The 15,649-nt window shown below is 34.2% G+C and overlaps 1 protein-coding gene across 1 annotated transcript in view; it reads right to left on the reverse strand.

The window, feature by feature from the left end:
- The window catches only part of CPNE8 (copine VIII), a 261,472-nt gene that overhangs the window by 24,875 nt on the left and 220,948 nt on the right, over positions 1 to 15,649 (reverse strand). The window contains exons 16-17 of the mRNA XM_011959466.1: positions 8,979 to 9,106; positions 903 to 1,005 (exon numbers count right to left, since the gene is read on the reverse strand). Of these exons, the coding sequence (XP_011814856.1) occupies positions 903 to 1,005; positions 8,979 to 9,106 (231 nt within the window). The remainder of the gene's footprint in view (positions 1 to 902; positions 1,006 to 8,978; positions 9,107 to 15,649) is intronic.

Consider the following 15,649-nt stretch of genomic DNA (forward strand, 5'->3'; position numbering starts at 1 on the left):
AGTGAACATAAATGATCATTACAGAGAGTTAGTACTGTTATGCACTAAATATCCTTGAGGATTTTGAGGGAGACTAAATATTTCATGTTACAACATGTTTTTTCCATATAACATATCACATATCATCACTTAAATAATTTAATAGTAAGAATGTGAGATTGATCCAGCAACAGATAGACAGAACACTAGAGCAACCACATCTTTCGCTATGAAGGTCACTGAAATATGACTATTCCTCAGGGCATCATGCCCTCTTAAACCTAAATTACTAAGTCCATATTTTAAAGTGTATATTAATGCAATTCATTCCTGCAGCCTATATTTATCAAATGTCCACTTCGTGCCAAACATTGCTAAACCTAGAGACTACAGAGTAAAAACTATTACTTTACAGATTACCACCTAGTAAATATAGATTTTATAGATTAGTAAACGATCAAATAACCCTAAAAAAAAACCATACAATTAAGAATTATAATCAGCAGGATGGTTTTTTAATCAATCAGTGACTATCCAGTTCTACAGAAATAGCAATTAGCTATCATAGTTCTCCTCTAACTGGAATGCAAATGTTAAGAAATAACCAGTATAAATCACAAGATTGTATACAAATAGATCAAACTAATAAAGGCAAACACACCCATGCCTGTGAAAATTATGCTATTATCTTTGTTTTTTTCTTTCGGCAAGAATTTTTTTTAACTAAAATATTCATACCCCTTAGCTTGATCCCCATGGAACAGTGGTAAGATGTATATGCATTGTCTGGATAAGGTTAAGGACGCAATGTGCTGCAAAGGTGTGGTGATTTTATTTTATTGTTAACTAAAATACTCTAGTCTCTCTCTAAGTAGCACCATGTTGTCACGTAGCCAGCCCAATATGGAGTGACCCCCACTTACATTAACTATGGACTCCTTAGTCTGGGCCATATCTGAGATAACACCATCTGTAACAATCAGAAGCACAAAATACTGGGAGCCATCCTTTACAGAAGAAGCGTATCTGAAAGGCAACGAAAAGGTAAGGAAAGTAAAACAGTTTTCTATACGTGATGGTTGGCAGATACAATTTGGAATAGTTAACAAACATTTTAATCTCAATAAAATATTTGAACATGTTAGAGGTATATGTTATGCAAACTCTCAAATTCTTAATTATCTGAAATAACACACTAGAATACTTGCAATGTTAGTGCATGCTGCCACACAGAAATATCTGGTTGCCTTAGAAGTTCATTTACTAATAAAAGGTATGCTAGATGAGTGGCTATTTAGTACAAAGGAATGGGCATGGCTTTTGGAAATAGACTTATCCTGACTAAGCAACACATTATGTAAGTGATCTTTAGTAAATTACCTAAGCTATGTGAATGTTATTTTCTTAGCTTTAAAATTGAGATAATAACACTTGCATCTTTATATTGCTGCATGAATTAATAAAGAATTGCATGTATGGTATTCAATATAAGCACTGTATAAATGATAGCAATAATCAAATGCTTTTGGTTTTTTAACTACATAGAGGTGATGGTTGCAACATTACAAATGTACTAAATGTCATTGAATGGTACACTTTTAAATGGTGAATTTTATTATGAAAATTTCACCTCAATAAAATTACACAATAGAAGAAATATTTTTGACACATTCACAGTCAAGTCTTAATATATGTTAAATCTATGAAAGATGACATGGAGAGTTATTTCAAAGCACAAAATTAAGTATATGATAACAACATATTCCAGTACTTGAATTTTATCAGAATTCTCACCAAATAATGCTTAGTAATTTAGAGGTGAATTTTATTAATATGTTACATTTCATTATATTTCTCTTTTTCTCTAGTTTTCTACATTCTAGATATCTAGACTATATTCTCAATAGAGATAATTTTTACGATTTTTGCACCTGACTGGCATGCAATTCATGTCTGGTGCCAAGTAAGCATTACGGTTCTCTTAGGAGATAGGATAGTAAAGAAGACCTTGATCTGTATTTCTAAAAGTTACCAAGTAAAAACTCCCTTAAAACCTAAAGGATTAATGAAAATTCCTTTACAGTCTCTAGGAGCCCAGTGAATCCCATTTGAACAAGTTGGTGACAAACAAGCAGTATAAAACATATGTCAGGGCACAACTTATTTCTTGGGCAGCAGAATTTAAAAACATATAAAGAAGAAAAATTTGACTTTCCCCACGGACTACAGATACTAAGATTTGTCCATGCTACTAATAAAATACTGGTAATTTTAAAGATTGATAAAGTAAGTATAGTAAGTGGCATGCTCAACACACCCTGTAAGCAGGATGTTGAACAGGTTCCACAATGGACTACAGAATGAAAAATATTGCCATAATGCTGAACAATTGATCCTGGACATTAAAAAATATGTGTTAATTTATAGTAACACAACCATTGGAAAACCGTCCAAAGCAGTTATAAACCTATTCTCCCATTCCATGTTTAACGTTTTTTGTTTTAGGGAAAAGAAGTCTAACAATTTTCCCCAAGGTCTCAATTTTTAATTTTTAAATATCCATTATTTCTTAAGAAAGCATTTCTTACTATGATTCAGAAACACAGGGTTTTATATTTCACGAGAATAATGGAAGACTATAAACAGTAGTGAAAACCTTCTTAAGTACAACAGTATGGCTTTCATGCTTTTCTTACCAAATGGTACTCTTAAAATGTAAAACATCTATCAGATTAAAGAACAATACAGACAGCTGACTACTATGCAGTCATATAAAATACCGCTTCCAGTAGCTTAACTGATTTTCTTTGGATACATCAGAATGTATATCTAAGAAAAGGGCAAGAATATATTCACACTATAAGAGAGCTATAGATACAGCCTAAAGCAGATCACAGTAAACTTGGAATTTCTCTGAAGTCTGTATTATCTTAAAAATTCATGGAAATTTTACACTTTATTTTATGATAAATATATGCTTGTATTAATATTTTATATCTCTTAACTTTGAAAAACATTAAGGCTGTAGGAAGATACATGAGTTTATTGTGTGACTGTCACTACTGCTAGGCATACTTAATTTGAAAATCAATTACATTTTACTTTTAAGTGCTGTCCAATCCATTTTAGTCTTTATCACCTTTGGCACCACAAATTAATCTTTTAAAACCAGTTGTTGCCTTTGTGGCACTTGTTCTACGAGTTGGCACATTGTTGCACTTTGCCAAGTAAACCTAAATTTCAAAAAAAATCAATGTTGCATTACCATTTATTCTATTTAGCCTTTTATTTTAAAGTACTACCATTTATTCTAATTTAGTTATTATTTTGAAAGTATTATATATTTAAGATAAAATAATTAACATGCTACAGAAATGGATGAAGTAAAAAGTATAAGCTGGCCACACCTCAGTACTTTTTCTAGGAGGTGACACTGATATACAGCCTCACAGATTCAAATTATATTTTAAAGGTATTAGAGAAGCTTGCTTCTTAAAAGAACTTGATGGGACATCTTTTTATAAATTGCATAATTAAGTCTTATTATTAAAAGTCAGTTGCCTTTTTTGAAATATAGCCTATCTATAATTTATATCTTAATATTACTATGATATATCTGAGAGAGAGGTTAACTTTGTACAATTCAAACACATTTCTTTTGCATTTCTTTGAAAGAGGTTTCTGGGATTGTTTCTGTAAAAGTTCTTATCTTGCTGGCTCACATTCGGGGAATATTCTTTCAGCTTATTATTAGTTCATAAGAATAGAGAGGGCAAGAAGACAAGATAAGAAACTGACTTAGGGATTTTTTATTTAAGTCGTTCAATTATGATTTGCACAATGGATTAAAACTTAACAATGAATAAAGGAATCCATTTAAATATTTCAACACAAAGTAGCAGAGTAAATTTTATGTTACTAAGTGTCACCCCAAAATACTTTTGACTGGGCAATGAAGAGACCACTGTATCCACATAGATAGGTAGCTTTGTTGCATTTTCTTTTGTGTGTCTACCTCTGTAGCAGAGATAAAAAGACTTAAAGATGTAAGGCATCATAACATAGTGATTTGGAGTCAGATTATTCTGGTTTGAATTTTAATTCCACTACAAATGACCACTCTATGTATCTATTTTATCATCGGCAAAATGGAAATGACACTACTGTCACCTCTTAGAGTTGTTGTGAAGATGAATAGGTAATCCATATTATAGCACTGAACATGTTGCTAGAGATCAATCATGGGCTCCATAAGAATTGCTGACTGCACAGATTGAATAAATAAAGCATAATGTATTATTTAATTTGAAAATTAGTTATGAGAATTCTAAAATAAAAAGTTATTTCCTAAAAAATGAAAATTCATTTTGGATAGTTATCTGGATTTTAGAAGGTTCTCAATATAAGAAAAAACAGAAAAAATTATAAATAGCCAAAAGATAGAAACTGATAGATCCCCCTTAAAAATTGAAATGTGACAGCCTCAAAACCAATAACTCATTAGGCACAGGAAACAAAAGACTAATAGGAAATAATGAATATATTTAAATCAAGTGAAATTTTCATAATAGTCTGAAAAGATACTTGAAATTTTTACTAGTATATTAGTTTATTTTTGAAATATTAAGCTGGTATAATATACCAACACATTAAATTTATTTCAAATTACTTAAAATTATTGATGAAGAATTCTAGATAAATAGAAATTTTTTAAAATGTTAAAAGGAATGTAAAAATAGTTCACACTATATACAAGAGGAAACAGATTAATCAGGGGATGCTTAAAACTCCATTTTGTTCAAATCGCATTCCACAAAAAACATTATTTTAAAATATTTTTATTTCTATTGTGATTAATAAAATTTAAACATAGTGTTTTAGACATTAGACACAGTAGTAAGTTCATATCTGAAGGACCCTAAAATTATTTCTCAGAATTTAAATTTGTTGTCAATTTACAACATAATGGCAATATATTTCTTTGTTTTGGTAAGTAGGATGATGATGCTTATGTGTCAACTAGACTATCAATCCCACTTATTTAATCAAAGATCATAGATATGGTTAACATCTACCATCAAATGATTTTAAGTAAAGGAGTTTCATCCAATTAGTTGAAGGCCTTAGGAGCAAAAACTGGTTTCCCAGAAAAAAAGGAATACTCACATAACGTTGCAGTATGAAATCCTACCTGAGTTTCCAATCTACCAACCTGTCCTACAAATTACATTCTTGCTATCCCTTACAATTGCATGAGAAAATTCCTTAAAAAGTATCTCTGTATTTTATCTATGTCCATGTCTATATGTCTCCTATTGGTTCTGTTCTCTGGAGAACCCTGACTGATACAGTAGGTGTTAATCACAATCACATTTCCACAGGTCATTAAGACTGGCTAAGCACTATCATTTAAAAGAGTATTTAGGCTGGGCCCAGTGGCTCATGCCAGTAATTCCAGCACTTTGGGAGGCTGAGGCGGGTGGATCACTTGAGCCAGGAGTTGGAGACCAGCTTGGCCAGCCAACACGGTGAAACTCTGTCTCTTCTAAAAATACAAAAATTAGCTGGGTGTGGTGGCACACGCCTGTAATCCCAGTTACTTGGGAGGCTGAGGCACAAGAATCGCTTGAGCCTGGGAGGTGGAGGTTGCAGTGAGCTGAGATTACATCACTGCACTCCAGCCAGGGTGACAGAGAGAGATTCTGTCTCAAAACCAAAAACGTTCTTTAGTTTCCTATCATAACTTTGTTAATTAAAATGAACTTGGCCAGGCGCAATGGCTTATGCCTATAATCCCAGCACTTGAGGGGGCTGACGCGAGCGGATCATCTGAGGTCAAGAGTTCGAGACTAGACTGGCCAACATGGCGAAATCCCATCTCTACTACATAAAAATTAGCCAGGCATGGTGGCAGGCACCTGTAATCCCACCTACTTGGGAGGCTGAGGCAGGAGAATTGCTTGAACCCAGGAGGCAGAGGTTGCAGTAAGCCAAGATCATGCCAGCCACTGCACTTCAGCCTGGGTGACAGAGCAAACAAACAAACAAAGCCTCATATGGTATTCAGATAATTTAATTAAGCAAACACGTACAGATATCTCAGTATATCCAAAGTACTGTGGTTTATATTTTTATATGTATATATGTGCATGTGTATGAATGTCACAATGAATAATTCCTCCCTTCAATGTGGTAAAGATCTACATGTAACCACAGAGTAGTATCAAATTAGTAATAGACATATGCATGGAATGGTATCATAGACCAGAAGAAGCAGAGATTCTCCGTGATTGAAGTGCAGTACATTTGGGAGAACGTGGAAATGAGGTTGGATGGGTGAGTGCTGGTTGTTGAATACTGAATGTTATTGAATGCCAAGCTAAACCGTCTGCACTTAAATGTATGACAAGGCATCAACAGATGTTGAGTAGGACTTTACATCATTTGAAATGCTGTTCCCAAGACAGCTCTGGAAAAGGAGGACTGGAAAGGCAAGAAATCAGAAACAGGGGCTGGAAAGCCTCAAAAAAAGCATATAAAACCTTCAATTTTTGTAAATTTGACACCTTGAGTCTTGTCTATTTTACAATATTGTTATCTCATTAATATTACCTAGAAAGTCAAACAGATCAGAGATACATATATGAATCCTAAAAATAAACATGTGCTTAAAATCGTTATTCTTAAAAAGAATAAGCATTCTTTAAAATGCTTATAGAAAATGACAATAAAAAACTGAGCTTTTACCCACATAGAAAACATACTTTTTAAGGAAAAATGTATCAAGTCAATATAAAAAGTATGAATATATATTTGTTTTGACATTGCTAAAAATAATTTTTAATGATAATATATTAACATATACAGAATTTGTTTTTTAGACATTTGTTGAATACTTACCTCCTACATAATGGGTATGATGCTAAGTACTGTTGATAAGCATTTAAGAGTTACAGAAAGCAAAAATGTTATATAAATAGAGGTCACACACCACTATAACTACGGCGCTTCTCTTAATAGAGGAAAAAATAGTACCTCGTCTACTTAGTTGTTAAACTTTTTGAATGATAATTTTGGGTGAGACAGAAATTGTCTTTCTCAATAAAAGCTTAAAAATACAATTAAACATAAAATTCAAAGATGAAAGGATAAAAGCATTCCTTTTGTAGACTTACACTAAGAAATGTATACATGGAACTTCCTATTGTATTGGAAGGAAAAGATGACTCTTAAATAGCCATCTCTTACTGGTTTTCTTAATTTTCTCATGTAAAAACTAAATTATTAGATCATAGCTTATTTTCAAGGAGTCTAATATATAGCAGACTGCTCCTATATTCGAGAACTTATAGGAGCTGCTCCTATTATAGCAGCTGCTCCTATATTCGAGAACTTACAAAATGATGGATAAAACAAAAAATCAATAGAACACTGGGGCCTTTAATTTTAAATGTATATAGAAATACACATAGATATTTTATATCTATCATTTTAACTTTTATTATAGATATATACCAGGAAAAAACATGACATTACTTGGGAAGCATTGATGAGCACATTTCTCATAACCAACGTGAGTTCACACAAGTCCTATCATTTTTCTCTTATCTTTTTATAAAAAAGTGATCTGCAGGGTAGTGTGGCCATCAATTATAATTTATCTTGTATTAGCATGGTATTATATTCTGCTTTATTTGACAGCCATCAAGAGACAGTATATATGACATTACTTACATCGGCTAGTATAATAAGCTAGGATATGTTTTTTAGATTGCAAGTAATGACCCATTAATGGATTGTGAAATCAATTTTGGGAGCCAAGATTGTATTAAAAAAAGAGAAATAGAAAAGAACAGGTGCCAGAGAAATAAAGGTAAAACAGGTAAGACTAAGTACCATTTTTTTGTGGGGTTGTATGTGTACAGGGTTAAGATGTATTAATAAAATTCATATTTTAGTAGAGATTGCAGATGATTTTGTCTGAAAAATTCAAGCTGAAGGGTCACACTCAGAGAACAGTCATCAATGTGTCACTGTCAACCTGAGTTGGAGTTCCACAGGGAGGTTGCACTGGGGTCAGCCCTGGGTGCAAGGGATATTTTAGCATTTTGTCCACGTCCCAGATAATGAAAAGTAGAACACACTGAAACTGCCAGTAATATTCATTAGGGAAGGTGGTAAAGTACTAGAACCTTCAGAGAACTGGGGTTTCACATTACCTTTGTACTTGATAAACTGACCAAAATACAGAATTTTTTTTAAGTTCTGGCTGCATATTTTAAAGGATATGCAATTTCTAATTATCTCAAAATAAGTCAGGGTGTCATAGGATTTACATAGGCCAAACTTTCTAGGGATTTAAACAGTGTTGTCTAATTCATTTATGCACTAATGAAAAATGATAAGTATATATAGATTTATTTTTTACATTTTAACATTTTCTTCAGAACATGTACCTGGAGTAATAAGCAATTATATTCTGATCTCAGTACTATGTACTATACACAGGTAGAGCTCTGGGAATTTATAAATTAGCTACTATATTAATTTCAGAGAAGTTAAAATAATGTGCCCTATATCACTGAATGCTTCACGTAGTCATCTAATAGAATTCAGTCTCTTATTACTTCTATGCTACTTATTACTACTATGGAATGTGATACTAAATAAGAATGATTTACACAGTTGACGTCACCACTGATCTTGTTATTTTCTTCATGGATGCCTTTTCCTAAGAAAACGTTTTCCTTAGTTGAACAAAGAGAGTTCCTAACATAACCCAGCAAATGTTTCTTCACTTGAGATTTTAATGTACAGTTTTCAGCAAAGTATCATGATCATTTGATAGAGACTCCTTCTAAGGTACATTTTTCCCTCACTTTCTTGGAGGTAAATTAGAAGAAAACAACTTTCATGTGTGGAGTCATACTAGCAACGATGTTACGAGTTCACCATGTTCCAGTACATCAGAATAAGCACCTTGTCTACTCTCTACTTACCTTGCTACATGATTAATTACAGGAGCAAAGTTGGTGGGCCCATATAGTTGCACAGATTTCAGACTCCTGTAATAAGCCTCCATGACCCCCTCAATGCCATCACAGTAGGGGTTTTGAGGGTTCCCATTCTGTAGAAATTTGTAGGCAAAACAAAACAACAGTAAAAAAGTAAATCTCCGTGAAGATCAATTGAAAAAGAGAATAACACACATTGACAATCATAAATATTTTTTGGAAGAGCGCTTATTTATAAATTTACAATAGCAAAACAATAATATATTAGGTGATCAACAATAGATTATGATATATTATGCAGATCAAAATATGATATGTGCAGCCATTAAAAATCTATACCCTTCAAAAAATGGCAGAAGAAAATTTTAAATAAGAGAAGCTGAACACCACAACATTCTAAAATTAATAGTATCTTAATTTAGACAGGTTTGTGTACATGTGGAGATAAACATATAGAAATCCTAAAAAGAAGAAAACCAATGTATTAATAGTGGCTACCTCTGGGTGGTTAGATAACTGATAACTTTCCTTTCGTCCTTTAACCTATTCTCTATTTTTCCAATTTTTCTGTAGTGAACATGTATTAAAATTAGAAAAAATAAATGCTATCAATTCAAACAGTTTTACCTGATAGCAGGAAAAATGTAACATATTTGCCACACGAACATTTTCAGGCCACAACTGATAACTCCAAGTAGAGAAGGTGTCAGAGGGAATATAATTTGGTGTGGGAAACATCAAGACAAAGCAAAAGGAAAGGAATGAAAAAACAACCCAGGTCATTCAAGGGAAATGGATCTTGCTGTTAAGAAGCTCTTACTGTGGGAACAGCGCCCAGAAAGGCAACTTTAACCCAAGCTCTTACTCTGGGGACAGGACCTGAGGCAACTTTAACCCTGAACATCTAGGCTGGCTTTTTCATACCTTAAATGCTCTGTCATTATTAGGTTTAATTTTCCTAGTCCAAATTATACAAATAACCCAAGACCATGTATTAGTTATCTATTGCTATGTAACAAATTACCCCCAAAGTTATACTCTATGTATAGTAGCTTGAAACAATGAACATTTATTATCTCATACATTTTTGAAGTCTCAGGAATCCAGAAGCAGCTTAGCAGCGTGGTTCCTGAGCAGGATCTCTCATGAGGTTTCAGTGAAGATGCTGACCTGGGCTGAAGTCATCTGAAAGCTTGACAGTGGACAAAAAGATCTACTTCCAAAAAGGCTCACTTACATGGCTGTTGGCAGGAGGCCAAATGGACTCTCCACAGGGTTGCTTGAGTGTTCTCATAACATGGCAGCTAACTTTCCCCAGATTGAGTGATCCCAGAGAAAGAGCAAGGACAAAGCCCCAATGCCTTTTATAAGCCAGTCTCAGAAGTTACATATCATTACTCCTACTTTAATCCATTTGCTAGAAATAAGTTACTAAGTCTAGTTCACATTTGAGAAAAAGGAGATAGCCTCCACTTCTCAAAGGGGAATATCTAAAATTGTGTGCATATATTTTTTATACACTAGTGATAGTAACTACTTTTAAATAGGGTTAGCAATAATTTTAGCATACATGTTTTTACCTGAACAATCACAAGTAACTGGTAATTTATAACTAAAATTTGTTGAATTCTATATACCAAGTTTTATACTAAAATATTTACATATAACTTTCATAACCCTAAAATTGTAGGACAGTCATTAACCCCACTTTATAAAGAAACCAAGGTAATGAAAATGTTGATACCGGACCCAAGGTCACACAACACAAATATGAGAGCTAAGATTTAAACCAGGCAGTCTAACTCCAGAGCTCAATTTCTTAAACACTATTATGCTACCAAATTATGAAATGCCAAGCTTTTTTACTTTTTCTTTTGTGTGTGTGTGTGTGTGTGTGTGTGTGTGTGTGTGTGTGTGTGTGAGACGGAGTCTTGCTCTGTTGCCCAGGCTGGAGTGTAATGGCCAGATCTCGGTTCACTGCAACCTCTGCCTCCTGGGTTCCAGGGATTCATCTGTCTCAGCCTCCTGAGTAGCTGAGATTACAGGCATGCACTACCAGACCCAGCTAATTTTTGTATTTTTAGTATAGACGGGGTTTTGCCATGTTGACCAGGCTGGTCTCGAACTGACCTCAGGTGATCCACCTGGCTCAGCCTCCCAAAGTGCTGGGATTACAGGTGTGAGGCACCGCACCTGGCCAAAATGCCAAGATTTCTACAAGGCTGGGGATCTTAGGAAACTGGGTCAAATGTTACCAACTATTTCAATTTTATCATTCGTGAGAGAGGGATTTATATCCACTTTTTTTCTTTTAATTTTGTCTTTTCAAACATTTTTATTAACCCTCATACATTTTTGAAAGCATAGAAATAAAAGCCTTCTTTACATTATAAAACTGGTTGCATGACTTGGCTGAAAATAGAATAAAAAGATAAGTTTAATATTTAGCACAAAGCAGTTAGTGTTCTGATGTTCATCTGAGCCGACCTAGTTCACATTCCTTTAAGATTCTGTGGTGCTCTTTTCCCCTGATAAGGTATTAAGCTAATTAAAATTAAAGTTCATTACTGATTTTGGGCATATAAAAATGTATTATATATCTACCTTAAAGGAACAGTTACAAACTAGAGTAGTCCTGAGCTACTTTTATTTTTTAACATGTTGATTGGAGGTTTACATTTTGATGAAACTGTATGTTACCACTATTTCTCTGGAATTGAAACTACAAGGTCACCATTTTTCTCTTCTTTGATAACATAAAGGTAATCATTAGATGTTCTATTCATCATCATGGAATGTTTAATGATTTCTGAATTAGTTCTAATGCCATAATAAGTTGCTCTAAGGTTTCCTCATATGTCTTAGATGATAAGAATATCTTACCACATAAAATTATGACTTCTTTTTAGCATATGCTCTGGATTACATCAGGATTAAATATTTTACAGCTACTAAAATGAGATATTCTTCTTAATGAGAAAGTTGTAATGAGTTATAAAAAGAGTTTTAAGACTGTTACTTGCACACACATGTTTTTAGCGGCACAATTTGCAATTGCAAAAATATGGAAGCAGCTTAAATGCCCACCAACCAATACGTGGATAAAGAAAATGTATACACACACACACACCCACCATGCAATTCCACTCAGTCAAAAAAAGGAATAGAATAATGGAATTCAAAGCAAGCTGGATGGAGTTGGAGACCATTATTCTAAGTGAAGTAACTCAGGAATAGAAAACTAAATATTGTCCGTTCTCACTTACAAGTGGGAGCTAAGCTATGAAGATGCAAAGGCATAAAAATGATATAATGGACTTGGAGACTGGTGGGGAAAGGTGGGAGGAGGGTGAAGGATAACACCGTGACAACTGCTCAGGTGATGGTTAATCAGAATCTCAGAAATCACCACTAAAGAACTTATCCATGTAATCAAAAACCACCTGTTCCCCCAAAACTATTGAAATAAATAAAAATATTTTAAATGTGTTTAAAAACTCATTTCTTGAAATAATTATGCAGGGAATCAGTTATTTCTTGTTAAAACAAATTAGAATAAGTCCAGGTGTGGCTCTGACACAAAAGTAAAACACAGGATTTTTTTTTTTTTTTTAAATAAGCACATTTAATTTTGTTGTTTATTAATGAAGAAGGCAAAGGACGTCCTATTTCATATTTCAACAACCTAATTAACAACCTTTCCATTTATAAAATAATACATGTTAACTTGTAGAACACATAGAAAAGCACAAAGATCTGACTTTAAAATGATCAGTAATCTCACCACTCAGACTTAAGTGTGGAGGGGTGTCCAGCTCTCACCCATTTTTCCTCCCGTTTAGCTCCCTCAGGGATTGTGCTGAGAGTGTGGACTCAGCTCCATGCAAGAAGCCTGTCATTTCTGTTGCCGCCTGCAGCCTTTGACACTTTTCAGCAGGGCTAACAAGCTGACAAAATACTGAAAAGAAGCTCTTAGGGGCTGTTGCTCTACTCTGAAATGTGACTCTTGCTTACTGTGGGAAAAAGCTGAGAGAATTCTTCCTTTTATTCGATAAACAAACACCTATTGAGCTTCTGTTTTATATACAGTACAGTGTTAAAGACTCTTGGTTATTAAATTGCTGATGCCTAGTTGGCAAAAAAAAAACAATACATACACATAAATATTAAATTGCATACATTTGTATAAATGCCAAAATAAGTGACAAGCATGCAAGTGCATTTAGGTATTTCCCAGGAGAAATCACTTGGACAGGTGTAGCGTTTCTCTATTGGTCCACATGGAAGGTCTTCTTTTAAGGACCACTGGCCACAAGCTCATTAGAAATACCTCTACCAGAGCTCCGCACTACTGTGTTTTCAGTTATAACCCCAAAAGGAGTCATCAAGAATTATAATGAGAGGAGAGCAATGACCCATTCTTTTCATAACCATAAGTCTTGAAATGGTAACACTAGGAAATTCTTCCTTTCCTCTCCCATTCCTTTTTCTTTTCCCATAGTGTGTCTCACATAAAAAGCTGGGATTTACTGAGACCTTTTCAAATGAGCAAAGCTTAAGTTCAACATCTGTGCCAGCAAAACTTACACGCTGGGGGTAATTTAAGTTGTTAAGAAGACTCCCTTGCTATCCAAAAGAATTATGTGAATTTGGTGAGATAAATAGGTTAATGTTAGATAATATATATCACAAAGTCATGCCATGGAAACATGAGGGTTTATTAACACCAGGTAGTTCATGAAAGGCCAGATTGTCATGAAACTGAACTTTTTGTATTTGTCATTTTCTGTACCTAGACATAGATATTGCAGTGATTTAAGATGAGCTTAACACAGAATACTTCAGCAAGAATCAAATCAAATACTATCTCACTGAAGACCTACTTAACCCATATCTGCCTTATTTATCCAACAAAACAGAAGTGCTTTGAAAAAAATTAGAGTAATATAATCACATGGTAATATTAAAGTTGAGGCATTATCATCAACACAATCGTCGTTTTCATCATCAATTTGAGAGGCTATTTTTCATAGATTTAAAGGGGTATGATCTCTATTCCATAAATGTTCAAATTGGGCACAAAGAACAGATTATGGTGTAAATAACAAAAAATATGTATCATTCCTTAGCAGTAGATATTTGTATAGTTTTGGTTACAAGGGGTAAATGTGGAGGTAGGAAAAGCAGAAAAGGAGAAAAGTGGAGGGGAGGAAAAAGGAAAAAAATACACACTAGTGGAGGAAGAAATGTATGGAAAGAAAATTAATAAACCTCTCATTTAGCTTAACACAATTACTCCTTTTCTTAGGCATTAAAATAGCTCCTGACCTTTTTCCTGAGGCACTTCAGGCTTAGAATCACATGAGTGATTTTCATGGTTTTGTAAGTTTCTGGGAGATTTTAATTTTCTAAGACACAACAAAATCCCAACAGATACTCATTTTTATGACACTTGGAGTGTGGCATGTGGCCTATTTCATGGAAGAAAGAATTAAGCCCTCCAGCAACCTCTCCTGAAATCGTGTGGGTGATAGAATAGAAAAGTAAGAATAAATACAAAAATAAAAATGTACTACTCCTCTTAAAACATTTGAGAAAGATGAAATCTTATATAAAAAGTTATATAAAGATATATATATCATGGTGTTAATATAAGCATATATCCAAGAGGTGAGATCACAGGTGCTTTTATAAGATGGGGTTTAGCTGTAGTTAAGAGCATGAATTCTAAAATGAGACGGACCTGGGTTCAAGTCCTGTCCTTTGGGACAATGGTCAACTTCTGAGCCTCTGAGTTGAGTTATACAACTCCTTGGTGAACTTTTCTTACCGCAGGTAATGAGATTAGCAGTTTCTAGAGCAGTGCAATGCGTCAGCATGAAGTATCTACCACATAGGAATTTTATGAAGATTATATAAGATAGTGAGTATAAAGTATGTGACTCGATACTCAGTAAATACTCAGCATTGAGTCAAATACCATTTCACTGAAAACCTACTTAACCCTTGTCTGTCTTATCCAAGAAAACAAAAGTGCTTTGAAAATTTTAAAGTAATATAACCACTAGGGAATAATGAAGTTGAAACATTATCATCAACATAATCATTCTTATTTTCATCATCAATGTGGGAGACTATTTTTCATAGATTTAAAGAGGTCTGATCTCTCTGTCTTATTCTGTTTGTGCTATAAGAGAACAGCTGAGATTGGGTAATTTATAAACAATAGAAATGTTCTCACAGTTTTGGAGGCTGGAAAGTCCATGATCAAGAAGCCGGTAGGTCCAGTTGCTTGGTGAGGGCTGTATCCTCACATTGCAGAAGGCAGGACAAGCTGAGTAAAGCCTCTTTTATAAGGGCCTTAATTTCATTCATGAGGGCGACTAACTAGCTCTTAATGGCCTCACTTAATACTATTACATTAGCAGCACCTGAACTCTGGAGAGGCCAGATTGAAACCCTAGCAATATGGAGCCTATATGTGTTTTAACTGGGCTCAAAGAACAAATTAATGCCGGGCACAATGGCTCACACCTGCAATCCCAGCACTTTGGGAGGCTGAGGCAAGCAAATTGCTTGAGCCCAGGAGTTTGAGACCAGCCTGGCCAACGCAGCGAAATCCCATCTCTACTAAAAATACAAAAAATAGCCAGGTG

This window comes from Colobus angolensis, unplaced genomic scaffold, assembly GCF_000951035.1.
Source record: "Colobus angolensis palliatus isolate OR3802 unplaced genomic scaffold, Cang.pa_1.0 Scaffold496, whole genome shotgun sequence".
NCBI lineage: Eukaryota > Metazoa > Chordata > Mammalia > Primates > Cercopithecidae > Colobus > Colobus angolensis.